This window comes from Cuculus canorus, chromosome 2 (genome assembly GCF_017976375.1).
Source record: "Cuculus canorus isolate bCucCan1 chromosome 2, bCucCan1.pri, whole genome shotgun sequence".
Lineage (NCBI taxonomy): Eukaryota > Metazoa > Chordata > Aves > Cuculiformes > Cuculidae > Cuculus > Cuculus canorus.
In genome coordinates this window covers 124964984-124992946 of record NC_071402.1, presented here as the reverse complement: position 1 = coordinate 124992946, position 27963 = coordinate 124964984, and the positions used below count along the sequence as shown (strand labels likewise).

The 27963-nt window shown below is 39.7% G+C and overlaps 1 protein-coding gene across 2 annotated transcripts in view; it reads right to left on the bottom strand.

Annotated features, from left to right (window-relative positions):
• Positions 1-27963, bottom strand: part of JAZF1 (JAZF zinc finger 1) — a 203155-nt gene that overhangs the window by 11598 nt on the left and 163594 nt on the right. For both annotated transcript variants that reach the window (XR_008448831.1, XM_054060422.1), the window contains exon 3: positions 20747-20943. Coding sequence is in view for 1 of the 2 variants with exons in the window: in XM_054060422.1 (XP_053916397.1) it covers positions 20747-20943 (197 nt within the window). In the remaining variant the exon portion in view is untranslated. The remainder of the gene's footprint in view (positions 1-20746; positions 20944-27963) is intronic.

Sequence of the window (27963 nt, the reverse complement as noted above, 5' to 3'; positions counted from 1 at the left end):
TAAGGATGTTGCTGCTTCTAGAGAATGCTTTTATAAGACAACAACCTGTGATCTATAGAACTTAATATACAATATGGTATATAAGGTACATGGAACAGCGGGGAGAAGAAGCAATCATTGAAATTATGGATTTCCATAGGGTTTCCTGTACTTTCAGCGCATCCTTTCCTTTTTTTAAATAACTTTGTACAGTAAGACCCAATTCTGCAAAAACTTTCGCCTGTACTTCACTTATAGGCAGACTCACTGGAGGAGAGAGACAGAGAAGACCAAAACACATTCGTAAGCATTTGAAAGGTCAGACCATCCTTATATCCTTTGAGGTCAGGTTGGATGAGGCTTTGAGCAACATATTGTAGTGGAAGGTGTCCCTGTCCATAGCAGTGGGGTTGGAACTGGATGACCTTTAAGGTCTCTTCCGACCCAAAACATTCTACAATTCTACAGTTTTCTTTTATTTAGCTTACCTGATCAAAAATGCAAGATTTTGTCTAGAATAGTCAAGAGTTTTTTAAATAGTATTAAGCAAATGCTCCAGTGTCTCAAAGTTTAAACCAAGATTTGCCACTAGGGATTTTACAAATATTATGAGCTTTTTCAAGTAAGAAAAAACATAAACACATATTTCTTGAACAAAACAGTAATACTAATAGTGAAAAGTACCTTAAATGCATATTACTTCAGGCAAAGCTGGAACTGTAGAGTCTATCACTGCTTCTCTCTAACAATGTCCTACTGAACTCAATTGTTTCTACTCTCTTAAAAAAAAAGAAAACAAAACAAAAAAAGCACCCCAAAACGTAATTAAGACGGCCCTGGTATAAACAAAATGTAAAAAACTTGCTGTCTTGAAAAAAATTTCTTAGCAATAAAAATTTACCCTTCAAATAATTATGTTGTTTCAGTTGCTATAGAAAAACAACACTCTTTCAGCCAGGCTTTTAACTGATTCTGCCCCAGAATTTAATTTCCTCAGCTGTCAGTGAGCAGCAGCCCACGCAGTGCCTCACTGATGCCGTGCAATGCGTTGGGGGGCAGGAGACGACACCTGACCGAAAAGCACAACACATAGGTTGGTGCTGCCATAATAAACATCCACTAGACGAGGTATTTTAATTAAGGCTGAGGACGATGGCTTTGCAAAGCCTTTCCCATGCTGGGCAGGAGTCCCTGGCCCTCAGCTACACATCAGGTGTACAAACTGCAACCCAGGTCGCTGGCTGCTGTTGGCTCCTTCGGGCAGCCTGCCAGGGTACCAGCAGTATGCTGAGGGGAAAGTGCACAGCACTGCACTTTGAGCAAGATACAGCTTGCTTGCTTCCTTTATTCTAAACTTGGTTGGTATTTCACAATAATAATTGTAAATATTTACTTCTAAAAAGAAAAAAAAAAAACAAACCCCAAACTAAGCACCTTTGCATCTAACCTCTGGCCTGTTCCAGGGTGTAACAACTGCGTGACTCAGCCAAGTATTTGCAGTAACTGTTAAGAGAGTTCCAGGAGAGTTGGCTCACTGATCTCCGCTTGGACGTGGCCACGCACATGGAAAACAGGATGCTCTGCTGGGGCACGCTGCCCTTCCGAGGGGACCAGAAGAGCAGAGCTGTTCCTGTAGCATCTGTGCTAACGGCTTTAGCACTTCTTGTCCTGCAGTACTCCAAGGGAAAATACCAGATTCAGGCTTCAGAAATCAGAATGGCAAAAAATTCTCCCAAAAGTCAACCTTACAGATTTCTCTAAGGTGAAATGTCTACCTCTCTGCAGGGGAAATGGTGAGAGAGAAACAAATGCTCTCAGCAAAATGATGTACAAGTACAAAATATTATTACTGTAACTAAATACTAGTTCTACAACAGGAAGAAAACTGCCTTGCCCACCTCTCTCCTCTGGCAATGCTATTTCTCAGGCTCCTTGCTAGCTAGCTCATTACTTTTTACCATATCCAGTTTAATCATCTGGCTTTCATTCAGAGACCCTACATAGTTCCACCTCAATCTAACCTAAATCCAATTCAAATGACTCTGTAACATCTTCCTAATCTTGCCCCCAGCCTCGCAATATTCTCTCAGTCCTGGCCCACAAAGCCATTTCCCCTTTCCTTGCTCCAGTGGACCCTGCCAAAAAGCTCACCTCATCTGTGCTGCCCCAGCAGGAAGGCAAGGTAAGAATGCCATTGTTTTTCCTGGAATTTTCCATGCTGAGACAATGTCACTGCTCCTCAAAGAGGAGGTCGACTCCACTGGTGGAGATGGACTTGAAGTGGGCACAGACTTGAGGCAGACACCACCGCACAGAATGCTGTATTGGGGCATGCATTATATAAAATTACTAGACATGAAAAGACAGAAAACATACAGGGTCACAAAGTATTATGCCTCTCTTTTAGTTTTTATGCTGTGTTTAAACACATACCTTCACAAAGGAGAAGGCTGTCTGCATCACAGCAGTTTATTTGCCAAAAGTGAACACAAGCATGAAAAAGGATCATTGCTGCCTGCATGGCAAGAAGTCTTTGTAGTGTGATGAAAAGCAAAGTCGCACCGTGAAGACTTGCCCTACCTCTTCTTCCAGTAAGCTTTGCTATCCAAGTCAGGGAGAACATCACTTAATTCTACAGCACAGATCTCGCCTCTAGAATGCTCATCTACTACTTTTTCCCAGTAGATGAGCTCAGTAATTTAAATCGCTCAGAAACATTTTGCAGAGTTTTAATCATTTGACATTCTGGAATCCATCCATCCCAACTACACTGCTGAAAATCTGGAGCTTTATCTTCTGTTTCTGGAGTTTATTTGGTATTCACACCACTGTAGCCAAGATAAATTCTGCCTTTTGCGTGACTGAATTCATTCCACCAGGAGATTTACAGAGGATTTTTCCCCCTCAACTTTGAATGAAGCTTGGTTCCAGCAGGTGCATATCATTTGTACTTATGTCACTTTCTAAATCTAAAGACTTCTATGCCGTGCCTTGAAATATAAAAAAGACAAAGCTGATGAGAACCAGCACAAGCTGTGTGTTCCATTATGATGAATACAATCTATCTGGAACTCTGATCAAGAACATTATGAGTTCTTCCTTTCTCCTCCCATGAAGAAAAACAAACCCAAAACATCTTTGCCAATTATTTTTGTGACCAGAAAGCATACATTTAAGTATACAATGAATAACTATGAGCAAATAGCTTACCGCAGTGGGAACCAACATTGCTAGTGTCACTGAAAGTTCATGGCAATTCCAATGATCTCTCATAAAAATTCAGCTTCACACTTTGTCCCGTGCGGGACTTGCAGTCTGTATTTCATAGAAACAGTTTTATGAGAGTGCTTCTTATGTAAAGAAGTTTGCATTCCCATACACTGTGACAGCTTCCTTGATAAAAAGAAGTGAATTATTGATATTATGTGAATTTTGATCTAACACTAAAGCATATTTACGGATTTGTTAAAACTTTTTCCCTCTGTGCCCATGGATGCACACAGTCTCCTCCACGCTCACCAGCAGGGAGAACGTTCCCACAGCTGATATTCATTGCAGATCTAAAGACATATCAAGTCATTCAAAATGAAATATTCTTCCTTTATATAAAGCACAGGAAATAAATGCTACGGGCAATGAAATACAAACTAGTTAAATAACATGCATCGTGTCCATGCAAGTCTTTAGTCTAGAAGCCGTAGCAGGACTTTCTTGGCTGCGAGCTGGTACGGGTGGCAAAATGCATTGGCTCTGCAAACTCGGGCAACAAATTTCAGACACTGGATCATCCAACCAGAATAAGTCAGGGTTTTTCCTTTGCTTGCTTGCTTTAGGGGTGGGGGGAAAATGGGACTCAGAGAACAGAAAACGATTTTCAGCCTTTGTGAAAGGTCCACTCAGATTAATTTCTTGTATTTACAGAAACACTTTTCCTATTCATGTCCACGAAGATTATGTAAACACGTATGTAATACAACCAAAGAAAACTCAGGGCAGTTTAAACAGAGCACTGGGTAGTGCTACAGACACTGGTATTTCAGATGTCAAGTGCATTTCCAATGTTTAGGCTGCACACCTACATAAAGCAAGCACTAGGTTCACCACTATGAAGGCTGGAGCCTTTCTTCAGCCGACAGGCACGAGCATACACAGTTAAATTTTTCTATGTTATCCCTGTAAATATCTCTGAACCTTGTTCCTGGGAGAGGAGAGGCAAATCTGTTCTCAAAGCTAACTGCATGCTTGGCAGCTCCGCTGTCACTCGAGGGAGCTGCTTGGGATGGTTATGGTTTGTCAAATGGGCACTTGCCAAGGCTGGCAGAGACCTCCATCCCTCTGATGGGATCACAAAAGAGCCATCAAAATAACAATTACAACGTATTATTGGCTTGGCCTTGTGCCAAGATGGTGGGCGGCGCGGGGCATGTCCCGCTGGCTCCTACCAGCCCCTGCGCAGCGGGTCCCGTGGGCTGTGTGGTCTGCGGCGGTTGCTGCTGGGCTGCTCTCACACACGCTCACGCCAGGAGCACATCCCTCATCTTGCACTTCAGCCGTCACCGCTGCCAGCGTCGTAGTTTTCCTCATGACACTAGTCAGAGCTGGATTTGGCCAGAAAAATTGTCTTCTGGAGAAACCACCCTTTCTTCCAGTCCTCTCCTAGCTCAGATCAAGTATCAAGCACTAAATAACGAGCTGTTTAGGAAATATTACCACTCAGAAGAACTCATTTTCTATTGTCTCTGTCTGAAGCAAGGCTCAGTTACTGAAAAAGCACCAAGAGAATTTAAAAAACGTGCCTCACGTAATGATGTGAATATGGGTTCAAATACAAAGAGCAATATGGTTTTTAACGTTATCTTTATGCACAAGGTACCTAAAAGTAATAGCGAAAATAAATTAAGACAGAAAAATACTTCTTTTTCTTTGTATCATTTGAAGAGTAGCTTTCAGACAGTAGGGTCTACTACACCAAAGGAGGGAACATTTAATTTAAGCAAGCAAGATTATAGGTAGATGTTTCTGGACATTCTCTATCCTCTCTCACAGTCACCACAGAAAAGACAACTGTAACTTGCACGGTCTCAGAGACAGTCTGAAAAGATCCTTTAAACTGCTATTTTGGAGGGTGGTACCTCAGATAGGATGAACCCACAAGTTCCTAACCCACGGATAACCTTGGCGTTCTAAATTAAATGGTAGAAATTGAAATTTGAAACCACCTTTAGTTTTAATTTACATGCTTAGTATAAGCTCACGCTGAATTTTAACTGACCGAGAATGTATTCAATTGCAAGGATCAAATCCACTTTGGAAAGCATGCAAATACTTCAGATCCTATAAGTAAATCACAGAAGCAAATATACCATAATTTTGGTATAGAATGGTTTCAGCTGAGCTAGCCTATACGGGAAGTCACCCTAAAATCCTGAAGCTAAAACTACAATGATAAAGGCACAAAATAAACATAAGAGTTTTTATTTAAAATGCTATTAGTCTTACATTACTATTACATAGTCTTATACACTGTCAGTAAAAGTGGGACCTATTTACATGTGAGATCTGCTTACCATTTTGGGCTACAAGAGAAACAGGACAAATAACGCTCAGGTTAAAAGAAAACAGTCCTGCAGACCCAATACAGGCGTTGGTGGAGCAGCTGTACTCTATCTGGCTTTGTGTGCCATTTTCTATCTTGATACATTTGCATTTATATATCAGTATATTAAAGAACAGTCTTTAAAACTAAAACTGATAAAATCCCAAACCAGAGATTAGAAATCCACTTAAAGAAGCTTGTACACCTCTATAAGCATTTATGTTACAACTTACTGAATGTATAAATGTATGCAAATAAAACATACATATAATAAGTTAAATAAGAAAAAAAAAAATTCTCCGCTTTAAACTATTTGTGAAACACCAATTATTTGTGAAACAGCAAGTGATCACAAATGCATGCATGCAGAGAACCGATCCTGGAACAAAACAGTCAACTGATACCATGGCATGTGTTCTGTAGAACAGGACTTTCTGAAAGCACTACAGAGGTGCTAAAGCAAATTGTTGTAATGTCACTGCACAATGTGCTGTTGAGGTTTTATGGTCACACTGCGCCAATAGTCTCGGGAAGTTATTTTGCATTCTTATATAAACCTTTTTCCCCAATCCTGTTTTCCACAAAAAAGGGCTTTCAATAATGTACAATCTTCTGTTTATACATAGTACAGGAAAAACATGATAAACTCAAGAACACAATCTCTACTTTAAACTTATTTTAAAACTAGATTTCTACAACTTCATGTAAACAAGAATAAGCTGTTAAAACGCTCACCAAAAGCAGCACAACCCTCCTGTAATTAAACGGCAGTGTTTTACGTGGCACTTTCTAAAATCATGAAAATAAAAAAAGTAAATAAATAAATCAATCCAGCAGACCCCTCCCAACTTGAGGCTTAACCTGCAAATTAATGTAACAGTAATAAAACCAGTGCCAGCTGGAATCCTTTCTTTCTCTGGCTTTGGCATAAGCAGCGAGAGCAGGTATATGTTTGAAGAAAAACAAAGTAGGACATTTTCCACCATCAGTCACAGGATGTTAATTGAACTCTGGCAAATGTTTAAAGATATTCCCAAAATGTTCAAGAAAGAATTAAAACCAGTTGGGACTGAGAAAAAGAAACAATCCATCCTTCCTACTCCTTTTGCTTCCCCCCAAACATCTGTTCCAAACTTATACTCCAAAAACCACGGCAAAGAACAGCCATAATTAATGTTATTTTGGCTTTTTAGTTGCTAGGCCTGCATTCTGAAGTTAGAAATACAAAAATACAAGTTCAGGGCACTATTACTGTATTATGGACTCTCCTGATGTGTGTAACAAAAAGTTTTTCTTTCCTCTTACTTTTTCCTTTATTTCATAAGAAAATCATAGAAATGGTATCAGGAAACAGTTTCACGTTTAAGATAAAGGATTACAATGAAAAGTACCGACATAAATGAACTGCAGTTTGTGAAGCTATGAAAATACATTGGAGACGTGTTTTATAACATTGGGTTAAACATGCTTTACAGCTGTACAAAAGCCATTCATCCACTTACAGTACAGGCAGTAAAACTCCTAATGCACACAGTTCTAACCCACCCCAACCGCTGTGTGCTTTGCCTTCATCAGCACACAAACCCAGCACGGATGCTCTGAGCTATGAGCTATGATCAGGCTCCAATCCAAGGAATTGCTATCAAGGTGCATGTGGATTACTGAGCCAGGATGAAGGCTTTTGTCATCCTGCCTACACACAAAATCTACAGCAAGGAGCTGTCAAGTTTTTTTAATTAATCCTACTTTGTGTTTCTGGGATAGTAATAAATTTTTAACACCCAAACCTAAGAACACATCAAGCAGGGAGTCATGCTTCCTCTCTCTTTTTTTTTGTAAACAAAATAAAATAAAATAAGATCTGCCTTGTGCCTGATAAGCTCTCACAAGCCTTTCTTTAAGGCTATCCCTGTTTCAATCAGGTGTACAAAACACATGTTAGAAGGTGGGAGTTGTTTCAGATGATAGATATACCACTGGGCTAAAGGTGAAATGAAAGTACTTTTCAAGTTTTTATTTTCCACTGCTCCTTGGCTTCTTGTATCCATGGGCATTAGAGGCAAAAGTGCTGAGAAACTGCTGTGAATAATGCTGTCTGGCTATATATGGAAAACCTGAGGAGTGGAAGCCTATGCTACCACGGACAAAGCACCAGCTGTCATCTTCAGCAAGAATTAGGGTGGTGTCTTCCACCTGTCAGGCCACAAGTGCTAAGAAGACAAGAGAAAATGTAGGTTTTGAGGTCCGCAAATGTTTCATGGCCTTCAGCTCACTTTGGTAACGCATTAGAGCTACAAATAACCCTGTTTATCCTAGAATTTTACATCACTTTGATGATCACGTACCGGCTAACATCAATTCACAATGCACCGTTTCCTCTGTGAAATAAATCCCTCCGTGTTTTAAGTTCACTGAGTGTAAAATGGTAGGTTACTCTTTGCTTTTTTCTACTTCTGATTTGCTTTGGCCACAGCGCAAGGAAAACTCAAACCTCTGCTTAAGTTTCACCATCTTCAGCACGCTGAAGTGCTGGCCTAAACAAGGATGCTTTTTTTTAAATTCTGCTAGGCACTGTAAAAACTCTTTGAAAACCCTAAGTACTTTCAGCGTGCAGACATGCAGCACTCATCTAGCTAAGGTGATTCCTTCAGTTCTTGAGGCACTACAATGGTACAAGTAAATCATGTTCAATCTTGTAGTCTAATTTACTGTATCCTGCGCTGCATCAATGAAGCGTGGCCAGACCTGGAGTACTGTGTCCAGTTCTGGAATCCTCAATATAAGAAGGATATGGAAGTGTTGGAATGGGTCCAGAGGAGGGCCACGAAGATGATCAGAGAGCCAGAGAACCTCCTGTACAAGGACAGGCTGAGAGAATTTGGGTTCTTCTGCCTGGAGAAGAGAAGGCTCCAGGGAGACCTTAGAGCAGCATTCCAGTACCTGAAGGGGGCTACAAGAAAGCCAGGGAGTGACTTTTTACAGGCACAGGTAGTGATAGGACAAGGCAGGATGGCTTTAAATTGGAAGGAGGAAGATGTAGATTAGACATTAGGAAGAAACTCTTCACTATGAGGGTGGTGAGACACTGGAACAGGTTGCCCAGAGGGAAGCTGTGGATGCCCCATAGTTGTGTGTGGCCTTGAGCAGCTTGGTCTGGTGGGAGGCGTCCCTGTCCATGGCACGGGGTTTGGAACTGGATGATTTTTAAAGTCCCTTCTAATCCAAAACATTTTATGATTATATATATATATAAAAAATGTATATATATGTGTGTGTATATATACACACACATGATTTAAATAAGCAGCTAAAAGTTCCATGGGTCCAACCAATGTTTCCAACTTTCTGAAACAAATTTGTGCTTTCAGTTAGTAATTTTCAAGGTAATCAGCAGATTACTTATAAAGTTAAATGGTAAAAAACCCAATTCCTTCCACCGATTGGCTCTCGCAGTATAAACACACAAACATGAATGCTGTCATTGTTACCCAGAACCACTGAAGTTTCATTTTGAGCATCACGCTATTTCTACATGAAACCTGTTACGCCACAAGCTGTGAAAGTCAGGCACCGTGTGCTTTCTACAAAATGTGTATTTTTTACACATTTGGAGGAAGAAAGGTCCATGTACAGCGGGTGCACTTCTACACCAAAAAAAAACCTATCACAAATTAACACAGAGATAATCTTTATTTTAAGCTTATTGCACATTTTCTGTTCTCGATCCTGTTAATAAGGTTTGCCAGGTTAGACTACTACGATGGGGATTATAAAACAGTTCCTGTACTTGGAAGTACTTTAAATCTACAAGCCATGTTTCTATTGCTCCTTTGTAGCTCAAAACCCAAAACTAGTGATGATTTTATGAGTTGCTATAGTCTAGACAACTCAGTTACTTTTCAATGAAATTGTTCCTTGGGGAGTGCACTGTGAAAATTCCCATACAATTAATTACAGGTATGTGCAACTAAAACACAACTCAACAGCACAGTAGCTTTACAATTGCCAGTGCTATTTATGTCTGCATCAAACAGGAATGCTCTGAAGGGGCTGGAAAGATGAAGTACAACAAACAGGAGGTTACACATAAAGCCACCTGTAGTGAGTGAGATGAGATAAATAAGATGCAATGTTAAGTTTTTGACGTGCCTTTCTCTAAGGCAAGATTCAGAATTCCACTGGAAAGCACAAAATCTGACAAATGAATTAATCTCAGAACATATTTTTATAGCAAACTGGGTTCAACACATTTTTACTGCTAAGTTAAAGAGCAAATAAGAATTTTAAGAGAATTATAAAGGAAATGCACCTATAAAGCAGGAAAAGGAAGAAAAACAGCAAATGCAGAGGAAAGCTATGAGAAAAATTGTGATTTAAAAAAAAGCACAGCCCTACTTCACCCCATCAGCTATTTGTTTTCTGTCTTACTTTCCTCTATATACACTTAGAAATGGCCTTTTGATTTTACAATTTGAATTTTTATAAGCACTACTTTAAAACAACTTTATTTTGTGAACCTAGTACAAGCCACTTACTTAGGTTGTACTTAGGTTACAAGTTAGTTTAGGATGGTGTTAAAGAAAGGACTAAGCAGGGGAGGTTATCACACTATGTGACTTTGTGAAAACCACAGAAAAGTCTAGTTACAGGAGAATCTCCATCATCTTGCTCCATCTTTATAAGGTTACAGCCTTGGATCAGTGTGAATCCCCAAATTCTGAAAAAGTAACACGCTTATGAGTTTTGTTGGCTTGTTTAGCACAGCCCTGCAGAAATACTCCAAGTTCCATACTCCAAAGCTACAGGCCTTTGAAAAATTGTAGTCACAGTTCTCCTTGAAAACACTTATCCCACACTCGTCTCTCATGTGGTTCATCCACAGTAAAAGAGCTGACCTTTCGACAGTCCCTTACCTGCTTATAAAACAAACTAGATCGCTCCCATAAGGCAAATGGGGGCTGGGGTTTGTAGCCCCCTTAAAGACTCCAGTTTTGCCTAGGTCACCAAACAAACAAAAAAAAGACACCATGGCCTCTCTTCTAAGAGAAATAGCCACCAAGCCTGGGCCAACTCTCATCCTTTTTCTCTTAGAGTCCAGCCAAACGGCAGACCAGGTTCCCAGGTAGTCACATAGCCAGAGTTCAATAAATGGCAAGTAACAAAACGGTACAAAGAGAAAAATGAAGATACTCTTTGGCAGATCAAAGATAAATATGAAACAATTTAAACAGAAAACTTCTGCTGTAAACTCTTGTCCTGTTTACATTTCTTGGGCAAAATCTTTTTCCCTTTCCTTTCTGCACACCTATTCCACTTTCCCTCCTGACTCCTGACCCTCAGCAACACTTTGGTGCTAGAGCTCCCTCCGTGCTCCTAGAGGATGTTCATGTTTATCTCCAATGGCAAATATGAGAAACTAATCTGTCACTGGAAATTACTTTTACTTACTGCCACTGTTTTATCAGAATTCCACCAAAACTGATCATGAAAACAGAAGCAACTGTTGGAGCTGTCTGATGGTGGTCCCTCAGCAGAAGAGACCTCCCGGGGTTTCCAGGACTTTAAGACACAGCTACTTTTATTCATCTGATTCATCTGGGTATACTTGGAAACCACTGAGCCACCAATTTGTGCAGGTTTGACTTAGATAGTGCTCTTGGTCTTTGTGATCATTTCAAGCTGTTTGATTTGAGGCTATAAATTAGTAATAAGTTAGTAATTACTATTTGCCCTGCAGTCACACCCGAAGTATAACAGCACTGCCGCTGTGCGTGGAATACGAGGTTACCTTTGCTCCAAAGATCCTCCAAGCTTAAGTTTCAGTGTGTTCTGAAAACGTAATTCTTTTGCTTTGGTTTGGTTTTGTCAGTGAGTAACCAACATAATACATACTCTTGCGTCTCCAAGGAACCTCAATGGCTACCTGACAGCACAGGACTGCTAGAAAAAAAGAGATCCATTTCTGAAGACCTTAACCAAGCACGGTGAGAAACGCTTGAGAATTTTTCACTCTGGATTACTGGAAGAGCGAGCTGAATATGTACGAGGTTAAAGCCTGGGTCCCCAGAAAAGGAATGTGGCATCTAGCTCTGATAAAACATAAACTCTGGCTGTGGCTGGGAACAAATCCCACCTGTTCTACGAAAACCCCTACCGGAAATGGTTGCATTTTTACTTATTATTTTTCATTGTTACTGGAAACCTCCTACTATAGATTTATTCCTTAAGGCGTAAACTAGAAGCTACCACAGATTTTAATTATTATTCATGCTCAGTCACATCCTCAGTCAAAAGCTCATGTTAAAATCTCATACCCTGTATAAACACACACAGATACTGTAGCTAACTCATATGTTTTGCACAATGCCATTATTTTTCAATTCTTGTTTATGTATTTATTATTTACAAGAACACTCATAAGGCTCTGTCAGAATAGGTGCCTCAGGCTGCTACATGCTTGGCAAACATATGCAAATATTCATTAGCGTGCAGGAATAATATAGGGCCCCAAACTTGCAATTAGATGGAACCGTTTAGGCTCCAATAATTATAAAGGAAGTTCTGTTTCATCATCTGCACAGAAATGTGAAACCCTGGCACCAGAGATGTCCCTCAGAGGCAAGTTTTGCTACAGATCACAACACAGTTGCCTCAAGATATTTTACCATAGATTTTATCTTATCTTGCAGGCCTGAAATATCAAATGAATTCATACAAACTTTCATTATGTTGGAGAATTTCATCTTCATTTTGCGAAGTATGGCTTAGTTATTTGCCCATACTGTTTATATAAGAGCGGGTCTATATATCAAATTTTTAATAAAAACATAGCATGCAAGTTCTGCAGTCTCTGAACAGGCAATTAAGCAAGCAGAAACTTCTGTCAATCTGAACAACTAATCAGATAGTTCCTCAGACATCTGAAAATGTGTTTTCTCAAGCTGCAGTAAAGCTTTGTTGATTTGTGCTTTACTATGCTAGACACCCCATAAGTCAAACATGCAAAAATGGAACATACTCAGACCACTTCTCAGCAACGATTTAATAAAAGACCCTTGGGATTTGTTTTCATATTTCTACTTTTAATTTATTTTTTTTAATTACATCTGCATGAAACTATACTACATTGACATAAGGTGTCACAATTAAACCCGAGCTTTTAAAATGCACTAATGCAGATGAAGAGTTTTTGAAATGAATGCTAAAGTTAGGCTTTTGTGCATACATACATACTTGAATTTGCATACCTGAATTTACGAGCGCAGAATACTTCATTTCAGTCTGACAAAATTAAGTCAGGCATATAGCAACCTTCCAGTACCTGAAGTGGGCCTACAGGAAAGCTGGGGGGTGACTTTTTATAAAGGCAGGCAGAGATAGGACAAGGGGAAATAGCTTTAAATTGGAAGGAGGAAGATTTAGATTAGACATTAGGAAGAAATTATTTACAATGAAGGCGGTGAGGCACTGGCACAGGTTGCCCAGGCAAGTTGTGGATGCCCCATCCCTGGAGGTGTTCAAGGCCAGTTTGGATGGGCCTTGAGCAGCCTGATCTGGTGGGAGGTGTCCCTGCCCATGGCAGGGGGGGTTGGAACTGGATGATCTTTAAGACCCCTTCCAACCCAAACCATTCTATGATTCACATCCTCAGCATCTGGTGCTTGCTATTCATCATGTGCTTAAGTGCACATGACCTGAATTTGTAGCATGACTTTCAAAGATCCATCAATGCGTAGTTTTTCCGCTGATTGCACTGAATCCCAAGTCCAATTTCAAGCAGCTTTGAAATCTTATGAATATTTTGACTTAAGAAAAGAAGCCCATCACAAAAGAGCACGCTCTCTCTCACCATAGCAGTGCTGAGCCAATCGGCGCTGCCCAAAGAAAACGCTGTTGCAGATTATCAAATGAACAGCGGATTTAATGGTTCACAGTCTACTCTGATTCAACCTAACATTAGGAGTTCAGAAATGCCACCTGCTGATAGAAGTAAAAAAAAATTGTGATACAAATAGCAGTTCTGCCACAGATTCAGATTAATTTGGCTATGTATTAATTAATTAACTAAATTCTTCCTCCTCTTGGTCCTCAATTCATCAAAGGGGGGGATGGAGTCCTGTTATTTTACATTTCTACTGGCCACTTTAAACTTACAACGTAGCTTAGCTGAGCATCTCTTTTTCTTGATGGATCTTGTTTAATGTGCGAGTTCAGCACTCTGCCTAGCAGCTGCTTGTGCCATACGATTACTTCATTGTTGAAAGCATAACATATGGAAACTGCACTGAAGTGTTAGCTGCTTTGATACCTCTGAAGAGGAATGAGCATTTGGATTTCAAGACAACACATTTTTAAACGACTTAAAGTAACAAAAATTAAGCACACATTTAGAATCTGAACTGTATTAGTCCCCAGCATGCCTGGTACTCTACTTGAATGTCCACTTCCAACAGCTGGTTACTATTGTGTTTTTGACAGCTATTACTAGCAAACAATAAGTGCTCTTCTTTCAGCTTTTGCATTCTTGGAAAAGGGAACACACTCCGAAGGAAGGCTCTTTGGATTCTTTCATGAGTTATACATGGAGGCAAATGCTATACAGCAGAATTATAGGAACGATACCTCATGTCATTGAGATGACATGGGAAAAGTCATAAACTGCCACAGAACACTTGGCTTCCCAAAATCAAAGCTCTCACAACAGACAAGCCCTTAATTGACCAGAAGCAAGATGGATCCTTACAGATTCACCAGAAGGCCAACTGTATCCTGGGCTGCATCAAAAGAAGCACTGCCAGCAGCTTGGGGGAGGTGATTCTGCTCCTTTATTCCACTCTCTTATGACCACACCTGGAATACTACGTCCAGCTCTGAAGCCCTTAGCACAAGAGGGACATGGACCTGTTGGAGTGGGACCAGAGGAGGGCCACCAAAATGATCAAAAGCCTGGAACACGTCCCCTATGAGGACAGGCTGAGAGAGTCGGGGTTGTTCAGCTTGAAGAAGAGAAGACTCTGAGGGGACCTTATTGTGGCCTTAAAGGAGGCTTATAAGAAAGAAGGAAAGACTTTTTAACAGGGCCTGCAGTGATAGGACAAGCGGCAATAGTTTTAATCTAAGAGGAGAAGTTTAGACTAGGTATAGGAATTTTTTTTTTTTTTCACTGAGGGTGGTGAAACACTGGAACAGGTTGGCCAGTGAAGTTATGGATGCCTCATCCCTGGAAACATTCAAGGTCAGTTTGTATGGGGTTCTGAGCAACCTGATCCAGTTGAAGATATCCCTGCTTACTTCAGGGGGCATGGACTACATGACCTTCATGGTCCCTTACAATTAAAACCCTTCTGTGATTCTTTTCTGAGTCCCAATGGCCTTTTGCAGGAGGAGAAAGGAGATCTTCCGTTTATAATATACAGGCTTTCTGCCCCTGCAAATTAGTCACACACAGAGGGAACAATGAAGCTCTAAATTATTTCATCAGTAGCAAGAACACTCGTTAATACAAGAAGGAAGCTGTAATTTTTGGTCACTGTTTTGCCAGTGGTTGTATTTGAATCCTGAATAAAGTCCAGCTGAATGATTAATAGTCTGAGTTGTAAGAACCTTATTAATTTTATTGAATAAAAGTTTATATATACACACTATTTTAATCCTAGAGAATATTCCTTAATGATGTAAATGGGACACAATTTTCTTTACTTTTTAACTAAACCTACAACAAACACAAACATATTTAAAATCTTTGTAGATACTTATGGATGGAGTCATGCTAGGTAACAAAAGTACTTCTAATTACTCCAGGCTCTGAAATCACACGCCAGGTGAAGACTGATTTTCTTCTTTTTATTGAAAATATATTGAATTTCACTTTCTATCTTCAAATCACACATTATATAAAATCATCGTTCACCAATAGTAGAATGATTTATTAGGAAAAAGATTGGCCCATTTCATGACAGGTTCTAACTGGCAGAAATAGTGCATCTTTAGGATTACTGACACAGCTACAAAGTGGTCTTGATTTCAGTTCAACAATACACTCTACATATCTATAAAGCTACTCAGCTACCATAGATCTACTAAATCATCATTCAAATAATATCCTGAGATGGTAAACATAATGGCTTCTACATCAATAGTCCTAACTTGAAAGCTGCAGTCACAGTGTTTCTTTTAAAGTCTCAAAAGCACTGCTATTCTGAATTTTTATGCGTATTTGATCACAATATCACTGCCAATCCTACTTTTTACTCCAAATGAAAATTAATTATTATTTCATGTTTTATTAGAAAGTAGAAAAAAGGCAGAGATTGAAAAATTAGGCATTTTCTTTTGGTACAAAGTGAGGTCACTTCTGTAGATACTGAGACTGGGCTAATGGAAATTTCAAGGAAGTTTGCTGTATTAAGGAAAGGTAAAATCTTACACATGCAGTCAAAGCAAAAACGACTGCACAAATATGATTCCCCAGAAAGGCACTTACCCTAATTCATAAGACAAACCAATGGTCACCTACTTAAATGACAGCTGCAAATCAAAATGGGACTTGGTCAGTTCTCTCATGGGGTCAGCTATGACCACCCACGAAAACTTCACTCTCTCATCTCCTTTACAAGTGGAAGAACTGAGAGACGACCACAACTATTCCAGCCAACCACAGCATCCTCAACGCTCGCTGCCAGGACTGGCTGCCATCCGCTGCCCAGCATGATCAGGCAGTAAGTAGGTACATAAACCTATTAAAACAGCATAAATGTTATAGCTTGTAATCTATTAAAATCAAAATAAACAGGAAAGGAGGTCTGAGAGCCAGTTTCTTCAGTGCAAAATGTAATGCTAATTATGAGGTTTTCAAATATTCCAGCTTTTTTGAGGGAGTGGGCAAGGCTTAGGGTTGATCCATTAGAAAGCCAGTTGATAGAATGAAACCATTGCACTGGGATTTCTAAGAAGGCCAAAAATTCACTACTGGCTGAAATTTACTACCCTAGGCCTGGAATTGTTAAAAAAAATTATCATAAATATGGAAGAAAACCCAAATAAACACAAAACAGTGGTTTCAGATGATTTTTGGCACTCCTTCAATGCAAAAATGGCTTTTTTTTTTTTGAGACTCATTACTATGAATAACTTTCGTAACTATAATTTGGACCAAATTATTTTAATAATGAATTACCAGTAAGTTACTATCACTGAATCATTTTAAAAGCTTTTCAGTATGAAGAGATATCATAATTTTCAAAAGGATACCAGTGCTCTGACTGACACTCCAAAGCCACTTAAGATAGGGGTGGAAATTTCATCTGTGAACCACACAGATGCATGAAAACATTTTAAAAATTAACAGCGTATGTTAAAGATGCAATGTCAGCCCCATTTTTATCCACAACCAGACTTCATTAGCTTTGTGGGTTTAAAATTGACATTTAAAAATAAAGGCAACATAAGTTTTTGTGACTTAATTGAGTGCTCCTTAAATAAAGAGATATTTCCATGTTTGCAGACTGTTCGTGTCTTTCCAAAATAAGCTGTACACTGGTGCTACTTAGCTATATTTCCCTATCACTCTACAGAATCTGTATTGCTGATGGAAGCCATTTCTTCTGCTAAATCCTGCCTGCAAACTCTAACAAGAGTATTTAAGACTACTAAATAAAGTCTCCCAGGAGACACTATTGTTAAAATAAAAACAGAAACAAATTTTTGAAGTGAACTTTCTGCAATCATTAGAGGACAGAGGTCTTAAGAAGAAGAGAAAACTTGTCATAGAAGAGGGAACAAAAAGCCAAATGTAAGCAGAGCACGTCAGTCACTCCTGAGGGAGCAGAGGGGAGGTACAGAAAATTAACTGCTGCATTTCTACTTCCCACCAAAACCACAAATGGGCCATTTCAGGGGACTAACACATACAGAGTCTGCAGATAAATACATGTCTACCTCATTACCTGAGAAGAGCCTTAAAGAGCACACTTCTTCCCTGACTATTTCTGCTTCTACCTGAATAATCTCATTTATGCAGAAGAAGGTGCTATACATACGCATGCTATATAAAAACACATGCAGCGTGCATGTGCGTCAGCTTGGAAGCTGCTCAGCTCTGTCTGAGAATTTGGCCCCCAGTCTTTTGGCACAGACTTTTACTGCAAAACTTAAACATTCTCTGCAGCCAAACTACCTTGAACTGTTTCTTATCAAATTTCACAAGCTAAGTGGGTCTGAGTCTGGTCAATTCATGGATGAGAGATCATTATACAAAACTATGCTTTGCTGAAAAATGACAACAGCATAGAATCACAGAACTGCTTGGCTGGAAAAGACCTTTTTGATCATCAAGTCCAACCGTACCTGTCCACTACTAAACCATACTCCTGAGCACTTCATCTACCCATCTTTTAAATACCTCCAGGGATGGTGATTCAACCACATCACTGGGCAGCTTGCTCCAGTGCCTTTTGGTCAAGAAATTTTTCCTAATGTCCAATTTGAACCTCCCCTGGTGCAACTTGAGGCCATTCCCTCTGGTCCTAGCACTTACCACTTAGGAGAAGAGATCAAAACCCACCTCGCTGCTACCTCCTTTCAGGTAGTTGTAGACAGTGATAAGGTGTACTCTCAGCCTCCTTTTCTCCAGGCTTAGCAACCTCAATTCCCTCAGCCGCTCCTCGTAAGACTTGTTCTCCAGCCTCTTCACCACCTTCATTGCCCTTCTCTGGACACTCTCCAGGACCTCAATGTCTTTCTTGAAGCGTGGCCTCACCAGTGCTGAGTATAGCAACACAATCACTTGGCCCCGGTCCTGCTGGCCACGCTGTTTCTCACACAGGCCAAGATGCCACTGGCCTTCTTAGACACTTGGGCACACTGCTGGCTCCTATTCCTATTCCTATTCCTATTCCTATTCCTATTCCTATTCCGTAACTTAACAGCATCAGGAAACATCAGGCCACGTGCAGCTGCTGGCCTCACCCAAGATGAAGACTACCACACGTAGCAAACCCAAGACATACAGCATACCTAAAGGGAGGACACTACATGGAAAATGGGACCCAAAAGAATAGTGAGGTTCCTGCTTTCTACCTCCAACAAGAACAGCAAACAGCCATATAGGACACTCTCTACTGAGTGTTTGCTTGCCACCTTGCTAGCCTGTAAGGCATGCTTCTTCTCTGGCATCTAAAAAGTGGCACTTTCTTGGAGTTACACCTTGTGCAGTAACAGTGATGCCAAGCACACTGCTGAAGTTTGGGACCCTAACAAAGCATTGAACAACTGAGATGGGAGATAATAAAAGAAACTGCAATTCTGAATGTTTCATTAATATATTGGGTCAAAGCAACCCTATTTTATTTTTGACTAGCTCTAAAGGAGGATGAGGACAACAACAGTATTTGGATTATCACAAATACTTAACATCAACCCAGATGATGCCCTTTCAGGCAATCTAAGACAAAATAGCCTCCTTATTTTCTGAAGTTATCTCAATGTACATGTTAATCTGTATTCAAAGACAAGTTATCAAGAGTTTGCTTGGAGCACAAATCAAACAGGATGGCACGGAAGGAATGCAGCAATATTCTTCATTCTCACTACATTCAGCGAAGATATCAGTATGCTTGTAGAGCTTGAAAGTTGTATAGGCACTGCGAGGCTGAAACGCAGGATGATTTACATACTCTAAATTGTTTCCCTGAAACAGATCTTGCCCAGCTATCAGTGGTTTTATCACCTTGCTAGCTGACTGCCATATATACTTGCACTTGAAGGAGAAAGGTTTGTATCTGCCAGTAACAGACATGTGAGCTGACTATCTAAAATTAGTCTGCTGGTATTCCTGGACTCCCTTAGCAGGCACTGCACCAACAGAAAGAGCTGCAGAAGGACTCAGAGCACCTCATCTACATAACCATCCTTGAGATCAAAATCCCGTGTTAAGCAAACACGTGTATTTTTTTGCTACCACGCTATTACAAACCCTAACCTTGGAACAGAGCTCCAACGGGGAACTTGGAATAGAGGGTGCAGAAAGTTGAAACTGGTGTTATTTATAACCTGTCAGGCAGGACTCTCAAAAACTCAGCCAAAACAAGCCGATTCTCCTAGCTACAGGTAAATCAACATTCTGAGCAACTGAAGAAGTCTGAAAAAAATATAAATAGCAAAAATAAAAGTATTTCAGTAGAAAGATATTGGCTTTTCCCCTTTAGCATTTGATGGAATGTGTGTCATAGAGTACATCACTAACTAACGTTCCTGACAGATGTGCAAATTTAACACTACCTGACCACATCATGAATAAAGCCTTCCCAGGAGGAGCTATGCAAAAGGCAAACCAACAGAAAGCAGAAATTCCTTGACATCTCTAGGATGTCAAGGAAGTAAATATTTTTTTTTCAAATAGGAGACAATTAAGAAAATCTTACTTTTTAAAATTTCCGGATTACATTAGGACTTTACCATTTAGGTGTTTTCAATGCGCTTCCCTTTTTCATATCCAGGGTCACACTGAACAAACAATTAATTTCCAGAACTTCCAGACAGATTGTCGCAAGGACTTCTACAACCTTTCCATTTAATCATTAATACTAAAACATTGAATAGCTTATATAAAACACATGGCATAGGAGCCTATCAAAGCAGGGATGCTTATGTGATTTCATGTTAAAAAGAATATGTTGAACCCATTTATCACAGAACAGAACAGATGTATTACATGCATTTAGCTTTTTAGAAGGAAATATTGGTATTAAGTGCATCAGAATTATCTGACAAGACTTCTGCCTAAAGAGTGACTTGGACCAAGAGAACTGGATCACAACAAGCAATTTTCAGTTTCTCCAATCAGTGCAAAATAATTCCCAGTAATTTTACAGCTGAAAAAACCAGTGGAATTCTTGTTTTTGAAGAAAACACAGAGCACTTTTATCATACATTACTTTTTTTTGAACACAGTTACCTAATGAAAGTCATGTCTACATGATGACAGCAGCTGAATATTCCTCCCTGTGCACTCATTTATCTATGAATTCAAACGCAAATCAAAAAGCCCAAAGCTCTTCTGTTTCATTTTTAAAGTTTTTTTCTTCCCAATGCCTTATTGCATCTACTGTTCTCCAAATGCCACATAGCAAAACCTGTAGTTTATGTGGAATAAACCAAACAGTAGGTGCTTACCTGTAGGAGTACTACTGCGAAAAGAAGAGGAGGGAGTGATTGGAGGGGTGACTGGGGGAGTAAGGCTTCCACTGCTGTGGCGAGGTGGAGTAGATACATTCCCACGGGACACTGTGCTTGACAAAGTCAAAGAGAGTTTCGGCTGAATCTTTTTCTTCAAAGACTCCTGCTCACGTCGAGCTGCATCAGTCATAAATCTAGAACAACGACAACCATGAGGGTGAGAGGTCTGAAACACTGTCTGCAAAAAAGCTTTAGCTAAAGACAAAGCAAGTATTTTTCACCTCACCTCCAGTGACCAAATAGAGCTTCAAACTCAGCCATGACAAGTTCCTCCACAACACACAGATTTAAAGGAAATTAACTTTTCCACCAACAGTTTTATTCTTGTGTTCAAGATCTGGGCTTTTGATTTCAGTAGAATCTACATTAGATGTTTGCATTGTGCAAATGCAGCTTTTTTTAAACTCTAACCAGAGATGAGCATTGCACACAGTAATATAATAACTATACCCAATCCTCTACAATAACTACACTCAATCCTTCTGTGAAAAAGTAGCTAAGTAGAAACAGAAAAATCTTAGGGACAAAGAATTCGATCTGAAGGTCAAAGAGATAGTACAAATTAGGTTGAATAGATACATCATTTCCAGCTTAGGATCATCAAATCCTTTTTCTAAAGGTTTTAGACAATGTTGTCTGTCTGACACAAAAGACGTCCAATTATATAGCAATTACTCAAGCTAGAGTTCTCAATTCTTGAAAACCAAAGGAGATCACTATGCAGGGAGACCTCCTGAAGGCTAATGCAACTCAAGGTTCACCTCTGTGGGACGCTGAGAGGCAATTCCACCAGCACGATTCAAGGTATGTATTGGTAGTTCAGTAATTCCAGTAATGCAACTTTTTGCATAGGATCTCTCATCTGGAATAAAAATAGTTTTTTTTCACTTTTATTCTGATTCCTTAAAAAAAAAGAACAATTGAAGTGAAAAAGATCACTTACACTAGAACATCTGGTACCGTATTATGCTGACATTCTAAGCATGACTGCTGGCCACCTTTATGAACCTTCACTTGAAAGGACTGGGGTTCCCCCACAACGGGATCTCTGCAACTCAGACTTCATGTGCTTAGCATTCAAGCAACAGTTAAATCTTTTGTCTTTCTTTTCCACTGCATAATGAACCACCTTGAATAATTCCTTAGAAAACAGGCTAGACTGAATCACCTTGTCCATACACTCCTCTGTCCTTCATGCGAATATACAAACTACGCCTGTCAGTGAATAAAACAATACAAGCTAGCACGTGATACAGAATAAGAAGTTAGGTTAAACCCCAGACATTCGTTTGACCAGCTCAGACAGAGTAAACCAGGTTTTAGCCAAGACACGAGCTTTACATAATGAGCTCTTGCGACCTTGGCAAACCATGAAGGGTGCAGCCAGAGAAGGGAGAATACAGTGCAGCCAGTACGCTGCACTTGCCTCTGTCATCTTTGCAATCCAGGGAAGAAACAGAAATGACAAAAATTACCAGCAATTATTAGTGTCTTTCTTTCAGTCACACTCTCCTGAGGAGTCTAGGAAAGAGGACAAGGCAGGTTTGGGGATAGAAGCTGCCACAGAGAACAAGACCATGAAGGAAATAAGGAGGATGCTGAGTTCTTGTATTGGGTTTAAATGGAAAAGTTTTGGTAGCAGAAGGGGCTACAGGATGACAAGACGTCAGGTCTATATTTTCTCTGTGATCAAGCAACCTGTTGTGTGACTTGACATTCCTTATGATATGAGAAGTCATGGAAGCAATCCTTGACATAGATCCAGAATACAGCAGAGGCCTGGAAGATCTACCTTTAGTTCCCAAGGAAGAATGGCAGACTGTAAGGAGAGGGAGGCAGAGGGAATACTGCCATACCAGTCATCTGGTTCATAGTTTATATCCTGCCACTGTATGAAGGATCAGGCCACAGGCTGGTTGAACAAACTCATTCTGCAGACTGTAAGAACTGCATTGACCATGACCATCAGGTCATACTGGGTTTCACAGCACAAAATACCTGCCAATGTGCCCACAAAATGGTGCTGTGGGACAGTCCAGATTCTCCGCTGGACCTTGACCAACAGTTTAAACTAATATGAATCACTACATTAATTCAGGTTTCACACAAACCCCTAACATTTTATGACTGCTCACAACACATTGGCTGTTTGGGTGACAGGTGGGTAGATTCTACTGGCTATGAGTCCAGACTGCATTTGTGGAGTGAGCTCTAATTAAAAACAGCCCTTGTGGAACAGTAAGGGGTGCATAAGGAAGGGAAAAGGGGAAAAAAACCAGGGGTTTAAACATCTATGCAAAATACGAAAGAAAAATTAAGTCTAGATATAAAAACCCATCTTTTTTTCAAAAGACATTTGTGTACTTTAACAGCCTCAAAGCACTGTGGCATAAAATTTTAAGCTACATGAGAGCAATAAAGTTGTATCCTGTCCATCCACACCATGAAGGCATTAATAAATTGATCCTTGACATGATATGCAGCACGAACACACAATCCACAGGCATTAATAAGCAGGAACGTGGCATGACAGCTTGTCTTCTTTGAACAGAGACAATACATCATGTCAAACCCAGATATGGCATTTTTATTAAGTTAATATTATTTAAAACGCAGATATCCCTAGAAACAGTTCAGTTTAAATTCCTCTTCTCTAAACAAGGGCATGGGTATTCTTGACAAAACTGTCTCCAAACAGAAGTCTAAATTTCATTCGAGAGAAAAAAAAAGTAGTAAAAGTATCTTAATGGAATGGGCATTAAGTAGACATTTGCTTTCCTCTAACTAGGAAATGTCTAATTCTTTATTTTTGGAATTTGTACTATGATGTATGCTCGCTTCTGGATGGGAAGCCTTATTCCTTAAGCAAATGTTATGACAACATTATAAATCCTTGAAAACTTGGAAGATAAACTTGAGTGTGAGATATTAAAAGCAGCAGCATGAACACCGCTATTTAATAAACTCAGCCACAAATAACAATGTTAAAATAATATTGAGGTATAACCAGTCTGGCTAAAGACCATAAAAATGAGGAAAATTTGAAGTTATAGCTGAAACTTCTCCCGGTCCTGTTAATTTGCTCCCATTTGGGCTAAGCATGTTGGGTATATTCCAAAACACCATTTGTCTACACGGTGAACCTGAGAGAAATGGAAGGCAGAGTCTGTTGAAAAACTACGTCCTGATATCTGAAGCATGCCATTAAGCTTTTCAGATCCAAACAGTCCCGTACATGTTTGCTGAGGCACTGGTAGTGCTACAGTTTTGAAAAGGAAAAGTTTTACAAAAGGTTTAAAACAAAATATTTTTCAGTATTTTCCCTGAAATGCAGTATTATACTTGTGCTTAACTATGTGGTATTCTTCAAAGCTTACAATATAAACATTTTAGGGATGGGTATAGAATGACATTTCCAACTAAGGCTGTAATTTTTTCATATTGAAAGTAGACTACGATTGCAACATAAAATGTTCAGGAATTAAAGATGCTGGAATTTAGATTGAATCCTGGTCTCTAAATCTACAGTTTTCCTCACCTCATTTAAAAGCACAAGGTGTGTGGGAAACAAAATGAACTGTAATGAACAAAAGGCTGCTGTAAGACCCCTTAGGTTAAATCTCATCTCCTTGCTTAACAGTCTCTCTTACCATCTTCAAATCCATCTCCTTGCTAAGCAAATGCACCTCTGCTATTTTCAACTCCTATTCTTAACTCCTCAACCCTGCCCATTCTAGTTCCACCACTGTGCAAATTTTAGTTATCTTCCCTGTTCATAGGATTGTGTTTACACCTCATAGGCCTCTTTCTCTGAATCCAATATACTACATAGGTGCAGTGGAACAAGGAGAATCATTCAGTCCCCAACCGTTCATTGATCTTGTTTTGACAAGCATGGGGTTTGTGTGCTTTTCTGTAGATGGTTCATAACGTCAGAGAGGAGCCCGTTTCTTAGAAAGAAATCTTTCTTGCCCCATTTTCACTTTCCTTGCTATTTCACCTTCCTAATAATTCAACTCCCTGCTCCAAAACATGTAGGTGAAATGATTTCTGAATCAAGCGCTTGCAGCAACTTTAATAAACATGAGCAAAATATAGTGTTTCCCCCTCCTCTCATTCCCTGGAATGGTTCAAGTATTTTTATTGAAACTTTCCCAAGAAGTTCAGCCTGAAGGAGACACCCAGCATGGAAAATTTCAGCCCAAACAGCTGAATGTTGGCAATATAATAAGCAACTGAAACAGCCTTATAATGTAAAGTGTTGCACAAACTTCCATATAGGTGGCAATATAATACAAACAGCGTTAGCTGTTATTACCAACATAGTAAGTCGCAAAAAAAAAGCAGAGGCAATGTTCAAATTTTAAAAAAGTCTTTTCAAATCAATCCTTTCCAATGTTTCTAAGTCCCATCACCCCCAAAGGCTACGGAACCACGAATGAAGAGAAGCAGAATGCGTTCTTCCAGAAATTTCCTTGAACTATTAGCATGTACCGACTGTTCCAGGATCATGCCCCAGTATGATCCACATGATGATGTCAGAATTAGTTTATCATAAAACTCTTACTGCACATAATTCTAAGACTCACATACCCAGACTGAGAGTAAGGATGGTTATAAAAGTGAACTGCAAGGAAACAAAAAATTTTTACTCCAGATCTTACTTGAAATGGAAAAAAACAAACGGGTTGCCCTTCAGAACAGATCTTAATAATGATCACTGGGGTATGAGGTGCCCTTTCCCCCCTCTTCCTTACTGCTACAGCCTGATGATGCAGGAAGTTAGCCCTGCTTGGACCAGATTTGTTTCTATGTCCAGTGACATTTACACAGGCAGTGAAAAGAGTACACCACAGCTGCCTGGTGGGATCTGGATATTAATTTGCTACATTTGGTTTCTTCTCACCTAGTCGCTAAAACAGACGCAATCACAAGTCTATCGTTCTCCACTTACTACATATGCACACCAGAGAGGGGAGGGATACTATTCTGAGCTTGCAAGATAAGCAGATGACACTGTAGAGATGCTCAAGCCCAGGCCAGCGCCGCCACACTGTTCAGTCACACATCAGCTTAAAAAAACCAAAACAACAGTACTACCTGACAATAAAATATAGACCCTGTCCTGCACCTCCCCACTGACAAGCTGCAGTAAACCACAATCAGAAAAGGTAACAGAACAGAATTAGTTCTGACCTTTCCTCATTATCACACAAGAAAATTATGGGAAAACATCGATAGTAACATTCAGCTCATATTCACGTTTGCCTAATTCAGCTAACGTGTACTCGGAAAAGCCTGTCACCTTTCCCACATGAGAAACCATGCTGCTGAGCTTTAACCACTGGTATTCCAGCAGAACGCTCCATACTGCAACATCAACTTCGACATTTGATTGGAAAGAGGAGGAAAAAAAAAAAATCCCCGGTGCTCTATAGCAGATTTGTGCTACCTTCAGGTTGGATTATATTTAGATCAAAAGGAGTCAAACTTTCTTGACAGATGGGGCATGAACTACATAGCGAAAGCCCCACATTAACTCTCCTGCTACTCTCCACACCTGTCAGAGCAAGGTGCTGGTCATATCTGCTTTTCCTCTCAGTCTTTTCCTGCTTCTGTCTCAAGATATTTATGCAATTCTTTGTCAAGAGAAATAAGGGAGGTGGGGATGGTAATTTTAGCTCCGTGTCTTCCTCCCCAGCTTTATATTAGCAGCTTTTAGGGAAAGAAAAAGGGAAAAAAAAAAACGGCTAGGATGGAAAGCACCTCCAGCTGCACAGCATTTTAAAACTTCAGGAGACCTCTACTTCGAAGGGGGATCCGGGAAATCCACTTTGCAAGGCAGGACCCCGTTTCAGGGGACTTTGCAGACCTTAAAATGTACTGGTAAATCCCTTAGCCAGGAACTGTCCTCCACACCCTTTGCTGCCTTTACAAGCAAAGACAAAGCAATGTGGTTTGGTTTAGCTAATGCTGGGAAGAGAGAACAACTGTTGAGTTGAATTATTATTGGGTTAAGGAGAAATCTGGTGAAATTTAAGGGGCGGGAGCTCAGCAGTAGGCTGTCTCGTCTCCTGGGAAGGATGAAAGGCTTTTTCTCAGTTAAGCTTCACAAAACTGGACCAAAGCAAAGACAATCAATGTCCCCAGCAATGCCTTGCCACATCATTTATGTGATAATGAGGAAAGAAATGCACGAACAAATTTCGCGCTATCCATTAACTCAAATTATTTGATGAACACCCTTGAGCACTTTCACATACCATTCTTTGTAGCGTGGGGCAAACAGAGATATTCTGCAGCTCTGTACAAACTTCTCTGGCTTCGCAGAAGCTATCAAGCATTTTTGTTTTCTTTAGTGATCTTCCATTACAGTTTTAGCAAAGCCCTAAAAAGAAATGTCAGCGTGAAAAAGTCCCATTAAGATGTGTGCATAATCACACATGTTTCTCCTCACTAATTAGATTACAGAGCATTTATATAGTGCTAAACTATAGCACTAAACCAGTCATTTAGCAAAACTCCCTTTTGCTTGTTTTTTTCTGATTTCACAAAAAAAACATAAAAAATGGGGAAGAAACAGCACAAAATAATAAACCTCTCAATTATTCTCTGAAACCTACATCACATGTCACAACAGGCCCTAACCACCACTCAAGGGCATTTCTAAGTTTCTGAAAAGAACAGTGGTAGAAACATCACACATCTAAGTTGGAATTCAACATGCACATTCATCTGAGATCAGGTCTTACAAAGAAATTCAGTGTTCATTCTCAGTAACAGTCATACTCAGATTCATCTACTGAAAGCTTTCCCTATGTCCTAAATAAGGAACATTTATGATAAACTGATGCATATCTTGGAGAGACAGGGCAGTATCAGATTTCTTTTTATAATTAGTCTCAGTAATAATGTATTGCTGGTACAATTATTTAATTTCTATTATTCAATCTGTTTTCTCAAGACGTAAAAAAGTTGTTATCACCCAAAATAAGCTACATACATTTTCCTGAATAAGTGCGTCTTGAGCAGGTGTAGTAGAGATTATTAGGATGCATATGTACCTTAAAAAAAAAATTAAAAGCAGACTTCACATTGCATTTCTGCCTCATCGCTGAAAAGACTTGAACACAATATGCGGTCATACTCATTGT